Source organism: Tauraco erythrolophus, chromosome 7, assembly GCF_009769465.1.
Source record: "Tauraco erythrolophus isolate bTauEry1 chromosome 7, bTauEry1.pri, whole genome shotgun sequence".
NCBI lineage: Eukaryota > Metazoa > Chordata > Aves > Musophagiformes > Musophagidae > Tauraco > Tauraco erythrolophus.
In genome coordinates this window covers 51,380,285-51,404,775 of record NC_141471.1, presented here as the reverse complement: position 1 = coordinate 51,404,775, position 24,491 = coordinate 51,380,285, and the positions used below count along the sequence as shown (strand labels likewise).

At 35.6% G+C, this 24,491-nt stretch overlaps 1 protein-coding gene across 44 annotated transcripts in view; it reads left to right on the top strand.

The window, feature by feature from the left end:
- The window catches only part of CLASP2 (cytoplasmic linker associated protein 2), a 152,895-nt gene that overhangs the window by 86,052 nt on the left and 42,352 nt on the right, over positions 1–24,491 (top strand). For 24 of the 44 annotated variants that reach the window (XM_086615113.1, XM_086615107.1, XM_086615119.1 and 21 more), the window contains 11 exons: positions 407–477; positions 2,513–2,572; positions 3,761–3,838; positions 4,446–4,613; positions 7,309–7,364; positions 8,524–8,694; positions 11,893–11,916; positions 14,674–14,691; positions 16,645–16,746; positions 21,899–22,069; positions 23,008–23,115. In XM_086615113.1, coding sequence (XP_086471239.1) covers positions 407–477; positions 2,513–2,572; positions 3,761–3,838; positions 4,446–4,613; positions 7,309–7,364; positions 8,524–8,694; positions 11,893–11,916; positions 14,674–14,691; positions 16,645–16,746; positions 21,899–22,069; positions 23,008–23,115 — 1,027 coding nt within the window. Of the gene's footprint in view, positions 1–406; positions 478–2,512; positions 2,573–3,760; positions 3,839–4,445; positions 4,614–7,308; positions 7,365–8,523; positions 8,695–11,892; positions 11,917–14,673; positions 14,692–16,644; positions 16,747–16,882; positions 16,910–19,919; positions 19,947–21,898; positions 22,070–23,007; positions 23,116–24,491 lie in introns of all 44 variants that reach the window. The other 20 variants (XM_086615121.1, XM_086615112.1, XM_086615123.1 and 17 more) reach the window with 5 other exon arrangements.

Here is a 24,491-nt window from a genome sequence, read left to right as displayed (position 1 = left end):
GTTGATCTGCTTTTCGCTCCATGTCTCTGATTTTTTAAGACTACTATGTCTATTGCTTTATTTTTTCTGTGGCAAAACCAAAGTAACATCAGCTTACAACTCCTTTGAGGAGACACTTATATTTGAGCCTACATATATGACTTTTTACAGCTAAATATTGCATATTGTGATGTGATTGTTGATGGCATTGGAAATGCTTTTTGCTTAATGTTTTAGAAAAAAAGAGCTTTAATTCGCATGCTTTCGGCAGTCTCTTATTTAATAGTATTCTGCATTTAGTTTCAGTAAGCTCTTTAAAAGATTGCAATTTTTATTATGTGGCTTTTTCTATTTGACTTAATTAGTACAGTACAAATTCACGAATGCTCTTGTCATTAACTGCTTTGTCTTTTTTTTCTTTCTTCAGCATACCCATGTGCCACGACTCATACCTTTAATAACAAGCAACTGTACCTCAAAATCAGTTGCGGTTAGAAGGTGAGCACATTGTAAATAACAAATTCATAAAGCTGTCGCTTTTTAAAATATGATGATCATATGTTGAAAATCAAATATATTTGATGATTTATGGCTGTTAACTCTGAATACACGAAACTGTGTTATCTAGTAAACTACAAAAATTAATTTCAGCGAAGTTACATTGGATGATGTTGAGGAATGGTACTTTCTGCCATGTTCAGGGATGTGCACTGTATCCTCTGCAGAATTTATTCCAATTTAAAGCGTTCCTAACACTTGTTGAAAAAGTACGTTCAGATTTAAAACCAGAAGGAGAAAAAAAGCCATAGTTAAATCTGTGTTACTCAGTCTAGCAAGAATAAACACCACAGGTATTGAGAGGCATTTGGAGAGCATGAAACAGATAGGCATGTCTTTGGGAAGAACCAGCCTGAGCCTCTTAGTACTCTTGGGGCCAGACTTGACAGGCCTAGTGAGGTTGGCTCTTACCAAAGCACTACGGTGTACTGCATGCAGTGTGTGCCAGCATCTTTCTCTTCTGGTTCCAGGAGGACTTGGTAACTGTTGTGCAGAATGGTTTGAATGCGTGGAGCTAGGCTGTCTGATACTGTGCCCAAAATAATAAACCTACTGTGCTGGGGACTGTGGGATTGAGACAGTGGCTGTGAGCTTAGACAGGACATGGTGGATCAATGCGATGTTACCTTTAACAACTGAGGTGCATCTTCAGCACGTTGCTTTGTTCAAGAACACGATACTTGAACACTTGGATTGGCTCTTGACAAAATTAATTGATTTCCAACAGCTTCGTTTTCTGCACAGAATCTCTTGGAAGCAGTTAACGCTGTTTCTGGATCCAGGCTAGCCCTGAAAGCGATACAACTGTGTCTATGCAAGAAATAGCTTGAGCATCTAAGCTGTTTGCTCCGAATCTAAGTTGTCTTTGCATCCAAAGCAAGTATTGTCTCAACCCAGATTGTACTAAGTTGTCATAACTTCTGGTTTGACTGCAGAACAATTCACAGAGCTTCAGTGCCTCTGCTTACTGAGGCGGCTTTGCTGAGAAACATTAGACTGTAGGTGGCTTTGGTACTGCAGTTCACAGTTTGGTGATCATCAGTGAAGGTGACCAGAATTGCATTGTTTTCATGTTGACTTCATTCCTTTGAAAAGAAAAAGGAAAACTAGGTCAGTTATAATAGTGAAAAGTTGTTCAGGGTTTCTTGCCATGTCTTGTAGGTGTCCAAAGGATTTGGACAGAATAAAAATGAAATCTTCCCCTCCAGAACAGGTCAAAGATGCAAAATAACCATAAAAAGTAATAGTTCCAGGTAGTAAGAGTCTGCTACCTTTTTGAAGACTTATCTACACCTTCATAATCTATGTCACTTTGACTTGTTCACCAGGATCTATCTAGCTTTAGACATATTTTAAAGTATGCCTTTTGCTAATGGCTGTCTGCTAAATTGTCAAGAACTCTGAATTAATAATGAATAATGTTACATAACGTAGTTTGTACAGTGCCAGCAAATCTTAAGGAGTGCTTTCTACATGCGGAGCCCTTTACTAATGGTCTCATGTTTTCTGTTTTGCCACATACTCAGTGATGATGGATGAAAGGATGGGAATAGTGTTTGGGACAGAAGTACACTGCGATAGAAACGTTATGTTATGAATTAATAGCTGAATTTTTCAAGTATTGATTTTTTTTTTTAATATTAAGATTTTATAGTCTGTACAGTTTTTAAACTTTATTGATTTTCATCTGTTGTTTTGGGGCTAATAAAACTAACATAGCATATGTATAATAGCATGACAGATGATTAATTGAACAATGTCTATTTTTTTGAAGTTTAGGATTAGTTAGCTTGCATGTTTGCTTTCTATGCAGGATATTTTAACTTTGCAATAAGACGACCAGTGTCTTTATTTGATGGAGAAATGTACTTTTATGTACTTATTTCCCTTGGGGAAAAGAAAAAAGCTACTATTTATTCCACAAGCACATGAGAGAAATTAATTTTAATTATAACTTTTTCTTCTGTCTTTTTAGGCGCTCCTTTGAATTTTTAGACCTCTTGTTACAAGAGTGGCAAACACATTCGTTGGAAAGGTATGGGCCAGGATACTTTTTCCCCAAAAATAAACTGCTGATGAACTTTAAGACAAATCTTTTCACTGAATCCTTTAATTGGATTATGTTGTTTAGTGTTGGCCACCCTTTCTAGCACAGCAGTTCATGTGGCTCATTCAAGTGTCAGGGAGGAGAGCTGTATGCTGCAGCATTGACTTTGTGTTGCCTCCTCTCCTTATCCTCTGCCTCTTATACTGTATGTGAGCAACAGGTACCATACTTTCTCAGTTTCACTTATATCATGTATTCTGTGCAGCAGAGATGTGTGGGTAAACATTTGTCTTTGCTCCTGAAAGGAGGAAATTTGTGTGTTGACCATAAAACAGCAAGTGGGATTAGACTGGAGGACTTCTGGTAATTATTGAGCACACTGTAGCTTCTCCAGGTAGATATGAAAATAGTGCAGAATGTGTGCTGTAAGCACAGAGTAACAGCAAAGGGACTACAGGGCCTTCAGAGAAGGCTCTGAAGAACTGATCCAGCTCCATAGTCACCTTTCAACCCCTCAAGGTGCTCTTGAGAAAGGGAGCTATGGGGAGAGCACTTGACTTATGTCAGTGTGTATTTAAAAACAAAACAAAACAAAAAACAAACTCCAAAGAACAACATCCCAACCTCCTCCCAAAAAACCTCACCAAAACAAAAAAAACCCACAAAACCTAAAACATGTCTTGAATTAAAATCTGTTTATTATCACAATTTTTGATTGTTCTGATGGGTGCTTTGCTGTACTTTGAGCATGTGTTGAGATTCAGAACTCACACCAAAAGCTTTCAGAGGTGAACTTCCAGGAAAAGAAACTTACAAGTCGTAACTTTTTGCTTTTTCTTACTGTTAATACAGTAGGGGAAATAATTTTTCCATTTCAGGAAAGTAGATGTCTTTAAAAAGGTATTTTAAAATAAATTTTTAAGTGTGATAGGTGGATGTATGTCTGAAAAGTAGATTATAATTATTTTAGATTGAAAAAGGAAGCGTACCTAAATCTTTTACAGAAGATGCAATTATGTTATCAGTGTGCTTAAGCGTTTGTAATTCTTTCTAAGATCTGAAGTAAACAATCTCATCTGTTTTTTAACTTGAAGAAATGTTAATTAAACTTTATAAAACTTTACTAAAAATAGAATTTGGAGTAGCAAAGCAGCATGAAGAATGTCTGTCTTCTAGGCATGCAGCTGTCTTGGTTGAAACAATCAAGAAGGGCATTCATGATGCTGATGCAGAAGCAAGAGTGGAGGCAAGAAAGTGAGTTTTGGCTACGTTTTGCTCTAAAAAAATCTGTTTTACATGTTTGTTTTACATGAGCAATAGAAGGATCTAATCGGAGGCGAGCGGCTGACTATAGCTGAAGAAGAAGACACAAGTTAGGTTGAAAAATGATGTTTCTATTCTCGGAGTCCTGAATTAATACCTAGTTTCTTTTGCAAAAGACATTCTGAAAATTGAGGTGATCAGTACTGTCGTACAGTGTTTGAGGATTTTACTGAAACAGGAGCCATAAAGGTTGATATTGCCACGTAGTCATTCTTTTTTTTCCTTCTCCATTAATTTATTAAGCAGCTACAGCACTTTGACTAGTGAGTAGGGCAGAAAAGAATTTCTCTTGCTTTGGCACGGAATGGGTAAGTGAATGTGAGAATTTCAGAGGATAGACTTAAGTTACTTTGAAAAGATTGAGTCAATGTAGCTAGTTTCTTTTATAATTTGATAAGCAGTATTGGGTGCATTATGTATTTTTAGTCTGAGTTTCTTTCCCTCACATCCCTGGTTCATTCTGTAATCTTTACTTCCTGACTCTGCAATTTGAAGAAAATATAGAGCAATTACATGTGGTTATTCTTTTATTTTGCAGGGCTTATCTGGGTCTTAGAAATCACTTTCCTAGTGAAGCTGAGACTCTTTACAATTCTCTTGAGCCACCCTATCAAAGAAGCCTCCAGACCTACTTGAAGAATTCTGGCAGCATAGCATCTCTCCCTCAGTCAGACAGGTCATCCTCCAGCTCACAGGAGAGCCTTAAGTAAGGGTCGCTTAACTGTTTCTGAGCCTATAAACAAATGAAAACTATTTTTCAAAAGCAAATGAGCCAGACTTCTGTGCTGTACAAAAAAGTTGCAATTGTATTTCGTCACTTTTAACTATTTTTAATAAAAATATCTTTTATTGTGTTATGGTATATGACAATATTACCCCAGCAAGGTGAAAAATAAGGGCAGTCATTAACTGGATTTTAGCAGGCTCTTCTTACTCACATATTTATTCCTTAGCAGCCTCAGCTACACCGAAGTATCTTCAAGGTTAACATCTTGATGTGCAGCATTCTGGTACAATGAATAAGTCTAGTAAAGAAATAAGGATGTTATTCCTTTTTTATCCCTTTTCACTGGAAATATGAGAAAGAGACATTGACGAGGAGATTCATTCAGATCAGAGATCTTTTTTTTTTCCTGTCTTCATGGTGTTGAGTGAGTATTAGCAGTGTATTCCAGCTATGCTAATAACTAGAGGGTGGTTCTGTGCTGCAGTTAGTTATTTATTAAAATGTGTAGGCAATCTCAAGCTGAATAGATCAAAGTTTGCTTAGGTATCAACAGCAAAAGAAATCTACTGGCTTTTTAGTAGAAATGTAAAACAGTAGAAAAAAAACAGTGCTGTTTTTTTTCCTTTGAATTCTAGAAAGCTTCCTCAGAGTATTTAAACCTGTTAAGATTTCAATTCAGATGCTTAATTTCCAAAGCCAGAGAACTTATCTTGCTCGCTTTTGACTTGAAAGCAATGACTGCTTCTAGAATATTGGAAGTCATTTTTTGCTCTTTTTTTGACTACTGCCTTAAATACCAGAGAATTCCCTCTTCTGTGTCAAATCTTATCTTTCCTGTGATACTTGTAATTATAAAAAACATTTTTTAAATAATCATCTGTGATGTAGACTATTGCTAACACTTCATTTTCCACAAACAAATGTTTGTTCAAAGATTAATTACTCTTGTTTAAATTAATCTATATTCTCTGTCATGAAATCAAAGTGCTGTTAATGAGTTACTAGTAGTAAAATGTTAAAAACTAAATTACAGAGAAATTAGAATCTTAAAATACTCTTAAGTCCTGGAGTAAGTGTAACTTGTTTTATTGCAAGATGTGCAAGTATTGCAGTACAGAAAGGAAGGAGTAAAATAAGAGATGAATAGAAGAGATCATGATACTGGAAATAGATTCATTTTTAATTTCTTTGTCACTAGTTTTGCATTTAGATACATGTGTTTTTTACCTGTGTTATGCAAAATTGTATTTCTGGTTTCTAATCCAGATGCTGAGTTCCTCCTGTATAGACTAACTTAGTAAACATGGGTGCGGTATTCCTAAAAGTCTGATCCTCCTCGATTTTTGACCCTCTGAACTTACAACTCTTACAGATCATTGATCAAAAGTGGTTTTAAAGAGAATGGTGGAAATGTGGTGACTTGTGCCTACCTACATGAAACTGCTTAAATGAAATGTCATTTGCACTAGATTGTGCAAGTGCTGAAATTGTAACAGTTGTCTGAGCCTTCTGTTTGAGGCAACTTGTAAGGTCAGAATGCACACAGGAGCTCTGCCTGGGCCTCCTCAACTTGCAGCAAAATACCTCCACAACACTAGTTATTGATGTCAGAAAAGCAGGTATTATTCATAATAAGCTGCAAATACATGATCTCCTGTGAGGAATTTGGTAACAGTCCTGACCTCTGTATTATCATTGAGCACGTGAGCTACTAACTCAGATGAATACAGAATATTAAGCATTTCTTTTCTCTCTGCTTTTTTGTTTAAATTAGAGAGGGATTATTTTTACTAAAGGTGAGACTCTAGACTCAGGCTGTAATTTGACTATTGATGAAATACTTAACTTTTTCAGCAAATACAAACCTTCCCAGTCAGATAAATATTTACATGGCTAGATATGAATCCATGAATAAAGTACCATGCTTGCTTCTGCCAGTCTTTTGCTTTTCTGTGGTCCCTCTGATTGCATTTTACCCTTCTGAACCAGGCAGAAGGAAGGGCTCACAGTTAACTTCAGTAGACAGAAAAATTTTGCTTCATCAATTTTTGCAGTAAGGTAAAGGGAAATGGAGAGGAAGCATAGAGGAAAAAACATGAGATTTTTCTTGTTCTATAAATTGTAGAAGCCTCTAACATTCAAACAGGGTGAATTCAGTCTAGCTGCTTGGAGTTCCACTGTTTTATTTTAATTTGTAACTTGATTCTTGGGAGATGTAGGACTGGAGGAGGCTTATGAATCTGCAGCTGCTCTCCCTGTTACTGTAGACACTACTTCACGTAATTTCTTTCATAAATCAAGCTTTTTGTGTAGCTCCTGCTGTTTTTGTTTGACAGCTGATTTAGAAGATCAGCCCTATGATTGAAACCTTGTATTGACAACCTTAAACCATTGCCGTGACCAAGTCTGCAATGCCTGAACTTTGTGTTAGCAAACTGGGCCTATAGGTAACCAAAGGATAATGCGTTGTGATGAAGATGTAATTTTATAAAATGCAAAAGATAAGATGTCTGTGTTTTCTGTATCATTCTGTATTTAGTGTGTTTATACACTGAGAAAGTTGAAGAAGAGAAAAGAACAGAAGATTACTTTTTTTTCCTCTCTGTTACTTGTTGCCTTTTGGATCTGATGCATGAGACTGACTTACTTGGTTTATTGACTTCTTTTCTTTCAGTCGGCCTCTGTCTTCTAAATGGTCTGCAGCCAGCCCAGCAAGCCTTGCAGGCAGAGGTAGGGTGGTTGCTATATAGTGCAGTGCACAATAATTATTCTTAATGTTCTTTGATTTAAAAGCTTTAAATGTTGCTTAAAATCTTACTGTCTGAAGCATTTAGCGTGTTTCCAAATTGAATAATGGTATGTGTCACTGCAGACTGCACCTGGAGCTAAGATGGCCTCATGCTCGCTTCACGTCTTATGAATTTTCAGTTGTTGAAAGTGTAAGACATAATCTGCTATGTATTGGTACTATTAATTGATAATCTGTCTTGGAATTTTGTCATGAAACAGTCACTCTCAAAGAAACAAAACATTATTTTATGGTCCATTCATGATTATTAGGCTTATGGCAATTGGAAATGAAGGACTTGTACCTTTTATCTATTACCATGTAGCTGTTGCTTTATAAGAAAACAAAAACCAAAACCACAGACTTGTAATTGAGAGAGTTTAATTTTGTCTTGAGTTTTCAGAATTTAGTGTCTTCATTCTGTTTTCACATGATGTGTTTGTAACTCTTGCATAGTAAATCTTTGAACTGCTTTTTAAAAATGGCCAGTTATTGAGAGTGTTTGTTTTCTGGATACTGAAACTGTTAAGGAGGAGTGAAGTTTGAAGACATAAACCAATGGTTAAAAACAACTGAAGCAAATAGTTAATATTTAGTAAATAATAGGAGGTGAATATAAAGATACTTTACAAAAGATTAGACCCTAAAGCATTTCAAGATATGCGTTCAGCTTGCGTGTGACTCGATCTTAGCTGAAGTGTGGGAGTGTTATCTTCCCTCAGTATCACAAGGAATGCTGTGAATTTCCTCAGTTTGTGAAACATTCAGTAATGTAATAAGTCACATGAATGTTCAGAATTATGTAATTTGTACTAGGGTGGGAGCACATAGTTTTTATTAAATAATGGTAAAATTTCGTGCTGAATGAAGATAAATACTACTGTGAAATAATCAGTTCTTCATCTGAATTTCACAGCAACACCAGGTCTAGTTTGCTTCTTACTTCAGTAGTACTTAGTGTAAGTCGAGTTAATATTAAACAATCTTGTATCATTTTCTGTACTTTTTGCTGGTATGCTGCAGTAGCAGAAAATGTTGACCTTTTAGATATAGTTAGTTTTATTCCTTACCAACAAATTTCTTAATTTTTTTTTTTTCTAGTTTCAGGCAGCAGCAAGAGCGTTCCTAGCCCAGGAACTCTGCAAAGGTCGCGCAGCGACATCGATGTTAATGCTGCGGCAGGTGCAAAGGCCCGCCACGCTGCTGGGCAGACAGCTGGAGCGGGGCGCTTGTCAGCAGCTGGCCTACCTCCAGGATCTTATGCTTCGCTAGGTAAGGGAAACATCTTTACAATGCTGTGAAATGTTTTTTGAGGCTTTTTTATCAAAAAGTTACAGGGAATATGCTTCTACATTTGAAAAACTGTCATCATTCTTAATAGTAGTGGAGTATTGCAAAGGAGCAGGTGTTCTGAAGTAAGTTACCAGCTTTGCTAGATATTTGATTTTTCTTATGCTGGAAGAATGACAATGCAAAGAAAGTATCCATACTATACTCTTTAAATGTGTGAATCTGGAATTAAGTATTGGAAGGAGCGTTACGTTCACTTAACAGCAGGTGGTAATCATGGCTCTTTTGTTTCTAGAAGTAACAGGGAAATGAGTATTAGGACTCTTAATTTTCCTTTTTTCCCAGCTCTTTAGCTGACTGTTTTACAACAATGCTAAAGAGACGTCCTGGCAGTAAGCGGTGGCTTCTTCATGTGATACAGAAGTGTTTTACGCAATAATATACAAAATTGATTTCCTAGATTTCTTCCTAAGCATGTTGATGGAACTACATATGTTTTTATCTAGGTGACAGTCTTAATCAATGGGAGTACTTGCTGTTAGATGTAGAAGGTGCTATAAATGATAAGAGTGTGGAAAGGTATTTAATAGTAGTGGTGGTGGTAGATGCTAGAACCTCCACCGAGTAGGGAGGGTAAAGGAATATGGACATGTTTTTGTTATTCTTAGGTTATCCATACTTGTAGGGGTAGCAATGGGGAAAGTGAGGTTCAGTGTTCACACAACTGTTAGTTTTCTTTTCTTGGCTTGTGTGCCATCTAGACCACCAAGGAGGGCATGTCCTAATGTCAGTATTGCCAAAGATGATGACAAGAGAGACTGAGAAACTGTATAGTTCTCCTGATTTAGCTTGTGTTTGTGGAGACGTTAGGATACACTTAGGCTATGATTTTCGAAGTTTTTGATTGTGGTTTTTTTTTTAATTATTTAAATTAAAAAACTATTTTAAACTAATTCATTCTTTTGTCATCGGGGCCTACTTGAGATGGTTTGAACACCGTTGATTTTAGGATTAAATTTATGAGTGTGAGCAATGCTAACTAAAAGGAGTATTTGCTACTTGAAATAGTAATTTCGGGTGTGGGCTCCCTCTAGTGCCCACAGTCAGGGAATTGGAGAACCCATTGGGTAGCAAGTGAACTCCAAAGTTAGGGTGCTCAGTTTGCTTGGTGGTTATTGTTTGAGAAATTCGCAGTTCCTCCTAACTTAATGCCTAAAAACCTGGAATAGGTGGTAAGATTATTCTCCTAGGTCGAAGTATTGCCTGGTCTGGTTTTATGTGCAACAAGACGTATTCTGACTCTCAGATAAAGCTGGAGTTCAACTGTTGTGAGAAGTGACATAGAGCATGGTAGTAGAAGGACAAAAAGTCTAACAGAAAGGAAAGATTAATGGAGAGAAGTTTCTCCTCTTCTTCATGCTGCTGAAATGAAGGAACTACTTTGGTCTTGAGTTTCACAGAAAATTCGCTCTCAGTTAGAGTATTGGTTTGCTTTCAGAACATTTTAAGCAATATGTGATTCATGCCCAGAATTTTGTAAGCAAGAGTTGAGAAGGGCACAGAGGTTTTTGGGGAAGTAAATACTGGTGGTTTTATGCAGGAAAATAACAGAAATAAAGAAATAGCTCATTCTCTTTGTAGTTTATAGATTCGGTGAGTCGGAGTGGGGGAGAGGAATAGGCAGTAAATCCAGGTTGTATTCTTTTGAAGGATTTGAGTAGCTGGAAAGCTTTGCCTTGCTAGCAGATGCTATCACTTGTGGAGAAGAATACATACGATGGTGGTTTGAAATGGCAAAATAATGTGGTACTAGCAATGTATAGTCAAGTCAAATCTTATTACAGAAGGTGTAAGGGCAGTGATATTCAAGGAGACCAAGGTTTGTTTACAGTCACACAAAAGCAGTACTGCTGAATTGATCTTGGCTCATTCACCTAACAGTTTTTTAATAGTGGTAAGGTAATTTAAATGACACATACTCGTGACTGTTGTGTGTTTGGCTATGGATTAGCCATGGTATTCGCCTCAAAATATTGTTTGCTTTTCGTTTTCAAAAGGTAACCTTAATGTGAATGGAATGTGAATCCAAGCAAGTGCCACGTTTCAGAAAGTGGGCTAATTTAGAAACTTTTCCACTCTGTTCATTTTGAGGAGGTTGTTTATACTAGAGCCAAATATGGCAACTTAAATGACAGAATTACCAAGATAATGCTGACCATGGTACTCAAATGCCTAGGAAATGGTACTGTATTTCCATAAGGCTTTCCACATCTTGTCAGGTGTTGCAGTCAATACCAAAAGAAATAACATTGTCTCCCAGAGCTTGAATTTATTTTCACCCTTACTTAGAGAAGCATCCACCTTTTATTTAAACAGCTGCCAAATTTAGAGCCTCAGTGGACCACAAGTTTATGATCATAGTCATCTATAATTGTCTCACCCGTCTCTTCCACTTTTATTATTAATAGAAGAACTCTTGCTGTCTTATTTATAATTTTTTTAAAGACTATTCTAGAAGCAACATGACATTCACTACTTTAGTTACTTTAAATGTTGACTATTTTTGACATCCTTAAGTATTGATGTCCTTTTTGAGGAGACTTGAGCTGTAATTGTATGTCTCGTGCTAAATATTTTAATTTTGATTGTTACTGTCAGAATGTGTACACACTACCTTCCAGCGAACTGGTAAATTGTTAATGCTTTTAAAGCAGAGTGGAACTTTGTCCTGTTTGTGCTCTGTCTATTGTGATGTCTTTTTTCCCTTCTGTCACCTACCCCAGGTGGGGCTACATGCTCAGTAGCAAATTTTGTAAGAAGTAGAAATACTGTAGTTCAATAATGATATAAATATGTACTGATGCTTCAGTAACTGTTGACACCAAGAATGAAACAGTTTATAAGTATCTTACTGTAAGAGTTTGCTCAACTTTGGATAATAGGGAGAGATTCAACATCCCTGTGCAAGGTACTTGTACCCTGTCCTGTAATTTTGTACCTTGGACTGAGAGAAACCAACTTTACTTAAGGTAGCTTATGCATGCATGAATTAGATAAACATGTCTGCTGTATTTAATATTAATGTATTTTCCTTAATTAATGTTTTATGACTCTGCTGTGAACACCTTTATTCTAACACACTAAGTTTTCCATGTTTCTTTGCCTGCTTTTTCAACAAAGAGGATACTTCTGACAAGATGGATGGTAAGAAATTGTTTAGTCTGTCCTCTAATTCCATTAAATATTTAATAACCTGTCTTTTATGTAAAATTATTGATATTTGATATATTTGTCTGTCCATTAACAAAATAGTATGCTGTTTTCATTAAATCCTGTGTAATCTTGATGTCTTCTGTATTTGTCAGTGTGTTTTATGATTGGTCTATATTGGCAACAAAAACTTTGTCAGAAATTGGACGTTACTCTTGTTTTTTAAAAAAAACTATTCATCACAGAGCAATTCTGTAATCAATACATGCTTTTTTCAACGAGCTGTAGTTCCATCATATTTCGTAGTTTTACCTATAAAGTCAAATTTTTTAATTCCTTGATAGAACACCGATGAGAGAACAGAAGATGCTTGACCACATTAAGGATTTTTTTAAGAAATAACCTAAAAATTTCTTTTTCCGAAGTACTCTATCAAAATCTAGTCTAGCTACATAATATTAAATGCCTGTAAATTGTGTAATACATTGTAATTCTAGTAAAGAATAGTTTAAGACCACCTATGTGATAAAATAGCTTACCAAGTCAAGTATTCCAGCTAAGTTTTAGCACTGACTTTTTCTTAATTCTCTGTATTAAACACATGGAGGGAGTCATCATATATTTTTATCCTGACTGCAAAGCAGTTGAGAATCGGGCTTCTCATAGCAGTTGTCTGTTTCAGTTGTTTGTAAGTAATGCTTCCCATATAATAAAGCAACAGTCTGACTTGATGCCCGATAATTCTAGTTCTAATTTATCGCTGGAGGACACTGAACAAGTCAGTTATATTTGCTACTTAACAATTCTTGTCACGTGTATATTAACAGTAGATATTTCAAGGAATGAATAGTTTACTGGAAGCAAAACGGGTGATATTTTTTATAGAATTGGAAACAGAAGATTTCTAAAACCTGGGCTGTCAGTTTCATGAGAGAAGAATTGGAACAATTTGAGACATTTTTGAGTGTTCCAAATGGCAAGCCTACTTTAATAAAATGAGGGGTGGTTGTACGGGATAGTAGTGCCTTGTCTCACTCACTTGCATATCAGATTTCCTTATGTTGCATGTAATAGTATTTATTTATAACTATCTGTGCTAAACAGTTAATCTTGAGTTTTGCACATGATCACCAGCAATGAAGATTCTTAGGGCTGTGTGTACAGGCTTTTTTTGTTCAGATCAGTAGTCAGAACTAATGGTGTCCCACACATCTATCTCTTTAGAAATAAGAGGAGGAGTGCTACACAATTGATCAGAATAACAGTTTGTTTTTTCTAGAAGATGTCTGTAGGGGTAATGTGTGTGAGAGAATGAACACAGCTTAGCTATCCAGCTGTAGTTGTATGATGTAACTGCTCTGATCTAACTACCACCAGGAGGAACTAATTGTTTTTCATTTTCCTTCTGATCTTGGCCATGTGTTTTTACCACTTCTTTCACTAGTGCTTTGTAATAGTCTATTATCAATCACTGTAGGTGAACAAGCTCCCTAAGACTGGTTTCATAAAATGAAAGCTAATAGCATTCTGTTGTTTAGCTTTTGGAGCTGACAGTGAGCCTTCAGCCGTCCAAACCAGGTGGCAGCAAAAGGGTAGAGAGGAAGGAGAAGCAGAACCACCCCTTTAAGCAGCAGCTAGCTGTTTGCCTGACTTAGGTGTTGCATAGAACCTGCCTTCCAGGATCTAGCTCTGGAAAAATGTTGGGTTTAGGGGGTAGGGTTTTTTTTGTAGAGTGGCAACTTTGATCTGGAAAACTTTGAGTCACTCCTGCGTACGTATTACTGTAACTGATTCTTGCGAAGAAGCTTTGAAATTTACACTGAATTAATTTTTAGAGGGAATTTTTTTAAATAGTGCCTTAAATATAGTATACTGTGAGAAAGCCATAGCTAGATTTGCAGAGAAAGTTAAGTTCAGGCTAGCCAAAGACACTAACAGACATTTTATTCATTGTAGTTCACTTACAAGGCAGACACGACAGAGAGAGAAAACAAAAATGGCAATACTCTTCGATTTTTTTTTTTTTGAGGCATTTAATGTTTTTATTGCTACTGATACATATTTTATTCCATAATCAGATTTGTTTCAAAGAAACTTAGAGAGAGGAAGGATTGCTGTTTAGATAGCTTCCCATCAATTCAGTAAGAAGATGTGTCCGACTCTCATTTTGTCGTAATTGAGCCAGGTTAAGCTTGGCATAAGTGTGATCTGGTTTCAGCAAGCTCGTATTACTTCCATTTCTCTAAGCAAAACTTGATCTTGTGCATATAGATCTTGAGAGTAGTCGTGGACTTCATTCAAAGAAATGTTCCTTGCTGGCGGTTTCTATGAAATTATCACTGTCCAGTGTGGGAAACACTGTCCCTGTGTTTTTCTCTGAGATAATTTATAATAGTATGGTTTATGTTTTCAGAGGAGCTTACACTAAAATGTTTTTAATGTCTGTTTTGATCTGTACATGTCATTTTGTTGACTTACCTCATAGATTTTTTTTTCTATTGTTTTTTTTTTGGTGATTTTGTAACAAGTTTGGAAGGCAGTGCTATATATTGTGTTCTTGTAAATCACTAATGGTATAGTATGGATGTTTCTTGATGACTTTCTTCAGTTGGATAATGGAGTTGCAACAGAAAAGCTTTAGACCTCTTGACTTGATAAAATGTCAACATTCTTAAGATTGATCTCAAAAAGGAGTTGGAGAGACACAGTATTGTTTGGAATATCATGTATTTTATTATTTTTTCTGTTTAGGAACAGCTTCTGAAGATGGTAAGAAAATATTTTGTTAGAATAGCTAATATTTTCAGCTTCATATTTTCATTGATAAAAATTAAGCTTTAAAAGTAGAATATGGTCTTTCTGGGGCTTTGTGGAGGTTCATAACTCCAGATAGCTTATGCATCTAATACTTGGTTGCCGTGTAGTGTTTTTAAAATTCTTTTGCTTTTATTTTAGTTCTCAAGTACTCATCTGCAGTAGAACTGTCATTGCTTAACATTTTTAGTGTGAAAATATAGGAGCTTTATAATTTTGCATTTGTTCTTTAAAGCAAATCTTGTCACAGAATGTTTCATCAACATGTGTTCGTGCTCTGGGAAGCAGGTGCTACTATTACTCATCTCTTTGAGACTTGAGAATTAATTTTCAATAAGCTATTAGCATTCAAACCTGTCAATAGTGAATGGATGTAGAGACTCCAAGTGAGTTAGCAGTTCATTTGCCTGACAAATACAAAGTATTTTTTCACTTTGATAAAATTGAATCAGGATCCAGCTGATAATTTAACATAGTATCGAAATAGTGGCACTCTGTATTCCTAGGTTTTTGGGCCAAATTCTGAATGCAGTTACATGCCTTGCAGTCTCACAGCACTCAGTGGGAAAACATTGCCATTGCACGGGGATAACTAGTAGAGTTTGGACTAGTTACTCTAACCGTTCTTGCTAGCATATTGTTTTCTAATAGTTTAGTGAATAACCTCCTTTATCCTGATTCTCTTCTTATAGACTCTCATCTATGGCTATTCCCTCTACTTGGATGAATAATGTTAACTTGGTTGGTCTCCAAATTCTGCTGTGGAAAGCCTAAAGAGGCTAGAACTAAATAACAGTCTGTGTACCTAATTCTTCTGGGTCAAATACTGACTCTGCGTGTCTAGAAAATATTTTTAATTATGCTGTTTTTAAAAGTGGATTACTTGTTGAGCTAGGTCTACCCTGTAAAAGATTTTTGGCTTTTGTTCTTGCAACTTACAAGAATCATGGTTAGCATGGTTTCAGTTTTTGGTTTTGTTTGATTTTTCTGTTGTTTTGAGAGGTTGGCTTAGGAAATGTAGTACACAACTCTGCTATTTTCTTTTATGAATAATCTTTTGGTTACCTATAATTCATCCAACTGGGATCTTCCTTTCTTTTGTGATTTCATTGTATACTCTGAATGTTATGAGGAACATGGCTAATAATGCAGAAAGATTTAACCCAAAACCAAGATGGTTTGGCATTCTAGAGAAGTGACTCTGAGTTGGAGATACTCAGAAGAATTAAGGAAGGGACAGGTTAAACTATCTGTCGAGAAAAGTAGTACTACTTATATTATGTTGTCACTGAGAAGTACTTAAGTGTTACTTAGTCTTTGCAAAATACTGTAAAAGGCTTGAGTAATTCTGTAGAAGTCTACATGACTGTGGCCAGGAAAACAGTAGAATCTTCAGTAATAAGAAAGCTGATATTTAGACTTCTAAAAAGAGGAGTGAAGTTAGGAAGAAGCCTCAGAACCCTATTCAAAAAATAGTCAACATAATTTTTGTAGTTTTATGACTGCAAAAATAGAATTACAACTACAAGTAATCATGAGAAGAGTATACCTGGTACAGCAACTTTAGCGTATGTGTTGCCTGTTACATTTAATAAACTTTTTTTAATATCATCAACCTAACTATGTAGGAAGCAAGAACTAGCTAGCTAGTTGAGGGTGTTTAAAAGATAATGTCTAAATTGTTTAATGAAACATGTAGCATCAGAGAAGTGTTTTGATTCCTCAACTATTAAGTCCTTCAAGGTGTTCAAATTTCTGCTAATTATCCCAAGCAAATTTTCACCAATTGAGTTATGTTATGCTTCTTTTTTATCTACAGAAACTTAAGAAAATGTTAGTAAATGCTACTGATGCTTTGCTTTGTACGTTACTGTGAAAAACTGATTTAATGCCATCTTTCTTTTGTAGGTCGTGTACGAACCAAGCTTTCAACGCCTTCTGTTGGTATCGGAAATTCTAAAACAGATTCCAGAGGACGGAGTAGAACCAAAGTGGTGTCACAGTCTCAGCGTATGTATTTTCTGTTTGCCACTTATACCTGATAAAGAGGCCAAATGCCTAAGCATATATTCGTTGACCAATGGCTACAGTCAAAGTTAATTTTTTTAAAAAAAGCTACATACTGAGTTGTTGTTCTGTGCCTTAGGTTCATCATCGCCAGACAAAAATGAAGGTATTTTTTTCAGTGTTTTGGGTCAGTGGTATTTGCATGCTTTTCTAATTCATGTTGTTTTTCTCTGGACAAAATACTAGGTTAGGTCTTAGTTTGCCAATTAAATTAGATAATGTAACAGGAAATTAAATCTACTCTTAAATTCTGTCTTCAATTATAACTTCTCAACATTCTTTTCCCCCCCTTTCTGACCTCCCCAATACAAAACACCAATAAACTTCTGCGTCAGTTACATATCACACATGGACGAGTAATACAGAAGAATGGGTAGGCTGAATGGTGTCCTTAGTGTTACCTGCAAAACCTCATTTTTCAAAAAGTCTTAGTTTTCAGCCATAAATACTTATTTTCTTTTTAAGCTAGGCACTGCTCCAGCTCTTGCATATGTACTTCTTTTTGGTTTATTACAACCATTACTTTTACTTAACTCTTCTTTGGAGTAAAAACACTAAACCCTAACTTTATAATCAGTTACTTATATTGAATCCAAGGGTTAAAACAAGCAATTTACCATATGTCAGCTAATCCACAGTAATTTTCTATGTGAGCTTAGAAACCAAAGCAAATGCAAAATTTTCGTTCTAGCTGAGCACTCTGTCATTAGTTAAAAAGACCTGATTACCCCATACTCTTTGGCACTGGCTGACCTACAGCAATTTGTTCACACATCTGATGTCTCCAACAGACATCTTCTGACTAAGCTCTGTAGTGTTTTCACATTCTCATCATTTCTAATTAAGTGAAACGCAATGAAAATTATGAAAGACAGATTAATAAACAATGAAATGAAAATAAACAAACCAGTCCTATAGTTTGTCAGGTCTGATGTTGCAAACGCAGCAAATCATATATGTTTTCCATTTTCCAGTATTCATTTTGTATCAGTAACGATATCCACTTTATTTTAATAAAACCCCTTAATTCTTTGTTCAATGGCAAAAACATTTATCTTCATAGCAATGACTGTATTTGTCATAAATAGAATGACTTTAGACTTTAAATAGCAGGTTAAAGAGGTGTTTTTTTCCTGTTAGAATGCTTCCCATTCAGTTTTGCTTTACTTCATTTTCCAACAAATACTATTGGATCAAACGTGATCCAATGCTTGCAGGTTTTGTGAAATAAAACTTTCAAAAAATGTTAGCAGGTAAATATAAAATAATAAAAATCAATAACAGAAGTTCTTTTAAGTGTTATTTTTGATGTGACAGTTATCTAATCCCACAAGTGTTTACGGGATGAGAGCTTGAAAATAAAGTCTAGTTACTTGCTATGGCAAACATGCAAAACTTAGTGTATCATTCTAACACTGAAAATGTAAACCATGTTGTAAGCAAAGAATATTTGGATTAATAATTTAAGGGGTAGATAACAATCCCATCAAATCACTTTTTCCCTTTATGAAAAGTTATGAGCCGTATCTTTAACACTCTTTTCATTAGTATTAGGAAAGTTCTGAAATAAGCTTTTTGAAAATACCATTGTATTTTGAAAAGATTTGGTAAATTCTTAAAAAGTTAAGGTGTTCGGTAAACTGTTTGGGGGAGGGGTTAAATTTAGGTAGCAATATAAGACTTTTGTGATTATCGTCATCATATAATATTAATTAAACTGACTGTATATTCAGGGAAGCAAACTGAAGCTTTTTCAGTTTCTTTTTACTAATAATGACAATTTTTTCCCAAAAGAATTCATTTTTGCACAGTATTAGCATCTAAAGAGATAAATTGTACTGATACTGAGAACTAGATTAGTCTCCATGTGACGATGTGTGAAAATGAAATGCGTGAATGTATCTTTACAGCCTTTTATGACTATTTCTGTTCAGAACTGATGGCTTCAGATAGCTCATTATAACCTGTCAGTGGGGGAGAACAAGAATTCTGAGATGTTTTAAGGAAGATAAACAGGGCAGATGCGAGTGGACAGGTGAAGGAGAATTGTCAGACACCGTATGCCAGCTGGGTGATGCTTCTTTACATGACTGAAAATTTTCACAGCGTTGTGGGGAGTGAGATGCTTGATATTTCCTTACAGAGGATTGTTTTATTTCCCCAGCTTATAGTGGGAGAATAGCTTCATACTAGATTTAAGATTTTATTTTTTAAAAACCACTGTAACATAGATGCTTTTGTAAATTTTAGGTTATAATTATTTACCACTTCTGTTCAAAGATCATTTTATGAAAGACTTGCAAATTTGAATGCTTTTACAAAACATTTTTTTTAAGGGTTTTAGAAGCCCTTTACTCTTCCTCTTCTATTCTTAAACTGTAACATAAAATAAATGCATATATAATCTATAGCTCGTTATTTTATTCTTATCTATGGAAAAAAATTGTTCAATTTTTTTCCTCTCCCTTCCCGTTTGGTTGTCAGGTAATTCAGCAAAGTGTGCTAAAATTACATTACAATCTTCATTCAGAGAAAAATTATTTAAATTTCTGAATGGAAACAAATTCTTACCTTTATACTTTGGATTAATTTTAAAGAGAAAAACCTGAAATTCTATGCAAGTCTTTTCAGTTGTACCATTGTGAGGTTTGGGGTTTTTTTTTGTCATCCACCGCACCTGCAGCTCAGTTTCTTTACTGTCTGTCTCAAAAAATAATGTTTTGGCCTTGTGTGTAATTTTTGTTCAGCTGTTGAACTCCTTGAACCTTTTTTTGGCAACAATACTATTCTTTTGAAGTAATATGAAGGCTACAGTTTCATGTTTAATTGAAATGTAATTCTTCAGTATTATCCAGTTGTTGATTAGAAAGCTGAAGAATTGTAATTTGCTTGTGCAGCTTTGCTTCATCTGCTTTGTGCATCTGAGTTTAATTCTTCAATTGTGGAAGCTACTTAAAAGCACTGCTTTAGCGTAACCCCCTTGTGGCTTTTTTTCCTGTGTGAAATGACTAAAGCTTTCTTATTTCCATTTGCCATCCATTTTTTAATCTGCTCTGCTCCCTCCCTCTTCATGGATTATAAACCCCTACCCTAATCCTGCCTTTACACTTGTTCAGGATCACAGTCTGCTAACCCCATGGGTGGTAAGAGTCTACAGAATTTGTGTATACATCATTGTTTGATCACCTGTTTGACATACCTCATTTAAGGATCCTATTCAGCAGAAATTCTGGCTCACTTTTTTCCATATGCTGCACTTACGTAATTGAATGTAATCCTTACTTAGAAGGCAGTAGAGATGGGAGGAGATGGGAGTTTTTGTCATTTTGGAATACTGTTCTAGTTATCCTTTCATCATTCAGTTCACTTAGATTTACTACTGGTAGTAGTAGTAACAACAGTATGCCAGTGCTGCTGTTAGCATAGTATTTTCAGGATTTTAAGCTTCATTTGGTTTCTTTACAATATAGTGGTACACTTTGCAGGTCAGACAATAGAAAGTATTAGAATGAGAGGTTGTGTTTCTTTATATTATGAAAAGAGTAGGTTTCAGGTTTCTGACCTATTGAAAAAAGTTTTCCAAGAGTCTCTGGCACTGTGAAAACTTTTGCAATGTTTTCATTGTTTTAAAGAAATGTAACATTTTGGAGGCTAGGAAGAAGTCATAGTAATACAAGGTCTAAGTTGAAATGCCCTGATATGAAGAAACTGCTGAACCCTTCATTTTTTCAGACCACTGCAATTTTATAGATTTGCCTATTCTTTTTTCACTACAGAAGTTATGCTTGTTTTTTCCAGGCTGCATAATATTTTATTTTATCATTTCTGCTGAATAGGTCCATAGTTTGGAAGAGGGATTTTGCTAAATAATCATTTCAAGTTCGAATTCAAACAATGAATCTGAAAGTATATGCATGGTACATTGTTTTCTTCCTTCCACCCAGCATATGTTTTATTTTGTTTGGGATTTTATTTCTTTTCCTATATGGTCAAGCTTTAATCAACTTGTATTTTTTTTAAATGTGCCTCATTAGAAGTAACCCATGAAACTCACTTGAGATCTTGCATGTTAAGTCTATAGATGTGATAGCATAGCTGTGGTCATACAGTTACCTGATGAAAAGGTTACGGAAGAGTTCATACCTGTATGTAATTAACCTTTCGTTAAAATTATGTTTGGCTTTTTATTTGGTCAGACTGCTTGAATTCTGCAGCTGGAAACAATATATATGTCAACTGGTGGTATAAATTGTTTATAACTAGAGGAGAAAGGATTTTTTTGTTAGGGCTTAGAACTTAAATTTTCTGTAACTGAAATGTCAAGATTAGGGATCAGTGACCAGTTTTTGGTAGTGGGTACAGTGTGTTGAAATGAACAGTTACAGCACTTAACATTACAGTTTTGGTCAATAAAAATAAAGGACCCTTAACTATGTCTTGATAATTTTTTAGCTTGTTAAAACTAGTGGAAGATTTTCTTGGAATTTGTAGAGTAACCTCTACATAAATGAACGTGAATATTTTAATTGTCTTCAGTGACATTTTATTTAACTTCTTGAAGCTACTACTTGAAGAGTAGCACTTCAAGATCCCATGCTTTTAAAAGCAAGGGAGAAGAGTTTAAATGTTAAGAAAATTACGTTATTCTATTATAACATTGGTTGCATTGGAAGAGCTGGGATAATTATGAAATCACCAGTTTAAAGTTGCTCCTTTTAGCTTTCTAGCAGTTATTTTTCAATGGAAAATGTGATTAGTGAGATCATGTACCCTAAAATATTAACATACCAATGTTAATGTTAGGGACATTGGAACTGTTGATGATCAAGACTAGAAATACTATTTATGGTTTCTTGAGCATATCTAGTGCTAAATACCATTCCAAGTGCTTTCTTGCATTGATAACTTTATCTGCCTTGAATATAGTCTAAGAACTTAGACCAGGGTTTTCTATTTCATATTTTTACCTTGTAAGTTTTTCCAGACCATTTCAATCTACCACCACTTTCCTACTAACTTCAAGCATTTTTTGTCTTTTCAACCATAGCTATTTATCTTTTATGCAGTTACTTATATTTATTCATTTTGCCTTCAGCTGGCAGTAGATCTGGGTCTCCTGGAAGAGTTTTGACAACCACCACACTTTCCACTATGAACACAGGAGTTCAGAGGGTGTTAGTGAATCCTGCAGCTGCACAAAAACGAAGCAAAATCCCACGAAGTCAGGGATGCAGTAGAGAAGCTAGTCCTTCTAGATTGTCAGTAGGTAAGAATCATTCAATAACTCTTGGTTTCTTTATAGCCCTTCTTACTTTAAGTGCTAGATACCTACTGCTTGAGTTTAGTTATACGTGCATGATAACATTTGAATACTTATCAGTAAAAATCTGTAATGTGCCTGTTTTCTGAGGATAGTCTTTGAGAGAGTTTTAAATTTAAGCTGAAACTTTAATTTTTTTTCTGTCAGAATGCAGTAATTGTTCTTATCCTCACTTCCCTTTCTTCCTTCTCTTTCACTTTTCTTCGCTTCTTGTCCTCACCTCCAAAATACATCAATTGAATGAAAGCGTGATACTATTTTGAAAAGATTTTCTTCTTTATTTTTGTGTGTATTTGTATGTGTGCGTGCATGTGCATACTTCTACTTCATACAAAACTGAATGACATATACTTAAGCCTCGCAGTATAACCTGATTACACTTTATTACGAACAGTATTACCGAAAAATACCAGTTGATTTTAATGGCATTGCTGCTATTGTTTGGTTTGTATTTTGATTTTTGCCTTAGCTTAACTTTGTATTTTCCTTCTTTAGGAAGCTGTGGGTCTTTTTATTTGTGTTATTGTTGATTAACTTGATCTTGAGTACAGTTCTGAATCGATAGTCTTCATGTTTTCTGTTGCTTGTTTCTTCTCCATCCTTTTCAAGAAGTTTTTCAACCATTCTTTAAAGAGTTGGTAAATCCCCATTTTTACTTGTGTGAAGAAATAGATTAATTGAACTGGCTACTCCTAGTGTAATCCAGCACCATCAAGAAAGTGTGTGGAAACAGTGATGACTTATAATACGACATAATAGTCGGTGTCTTTTCTTAGAAATACATCTTTGATCTAATCGCAAACCAGAATTGCATTAAACCTGCAACTTTTCTTATGTCTTCTCCCTTCTGTGCTGCTGTTTGTCTGTACCCTGAATCATACTAGCACGAGGCAGCCGCATTCCTCGGCCTAGTGTGAGTCAGGGATGCAGTCGGGAGGCCAGCCGTGAAAGTAGCAGGGACACAAGCCCTGTCCGCTCTTTTCAACCCCTTGGTAAGTACTCGGAGCCCCTTGTTGTGCATGGCTGTCTTTGCCCTTCATTATGTGCACCTAACGAGTCCGTGCCTCCTTCGTTTAGCTTGTAGCCAGCCACCGTTACTTTCCCTTCCTTTCACTCGCTCACCGCTTCCCTCAGTGGAGAACTGACCAATGTGTGAATGGGTTGCACAGCTGAAAAATAAATGCTTTGCTAGTGTTGGTCTTCTCTTAAATACCAAGTCTGGAAAGATGCGTGATATGCAGTGCCTAGTAACGTTTTCTGAAAGGGCAATTCTACTTTTGGAAAGTTCTTTGAAATTATGTGATTCTCTTTATTACAGCATTCATTACTTGGGTGCAGTTAGATAATCTATTTCTCACTGACCAGCTAAAGCAAAGAATATAGTGCAGCTGTCATCCACTGCCTTTTCCTGCATCAACCTTGCATCAACAGCTAGGGTCTGCTAGTATTCAAAATTGCTCCCTAGTTAATGAATCATTTTGATGTAGGAGAAGAAAACATGCTTCATTTTGTCTCCTTAGCTATGCTGTCATCACTGTATCATGTGAAAAATGAATTAAAAAATAAGTAACTTTTTGCTATTAAAGCAAGTAAACGTGATGGTGCAGATAAGGGACCAATCTACTGAAGCAGAACTGTATTCTGAGGCTTCTTTTCGTTTTCTAAAAATGAACAAGGCAAGCAGCGAAGTCCATATCCAAGTAGATGAACCAAAGTACCGTGTTCTGAAGTTTACTTTAATCTGTGTAGAACTAGCGATAAGTAATTGAAGTAGCAGCTGATGTTACATGGGGAAGAAAAGAGGAATTGAAAACTTCAGCTTTCACACACGCATAGCTGCATTCGGTCCTCATTCCTAGAGCTGCTATAAGCAAAAAGTTTTCTTTCCACTTAGTATTTCAACTTATTGTCCTGACACTTACAAGATTTTGCGAGATTGTCAAGCTGTTGTCTGTTTCTGAAATGTCAGTAAGGCATGGGAACATTAGCTTATAAGTACTTTAACATGTTGTTGGTTAAGGATTAAGGAAGTTTCTCATCTCCTTATATCCTTGTCAAGGTTACTACAAAGTTGGTAGTAAGATTTTGATAGAAGTTTTGGTTTTGATTTTTTTTTTTTAATTTGAAGTTTTTACCTGTTGGCTTTTTTTTTGATTGCTTGGTAATCCGAAACGGCCTCTGTAAGATTGTATCTGAAACTGATCTCTTTTGGTGTTATCTTTGTCTGAGTTAGTCTTCAGTATGTATCCATCTTCTTTTGTTTCTTCAAGTGTGGCTTACAGTTAGGACTTGGTACTACCAGCTCTTAAACATAGTCTGAAAATAGTAAATCTCTGGTCTCTATTTCAAATTGAGGCACCCGACTGTA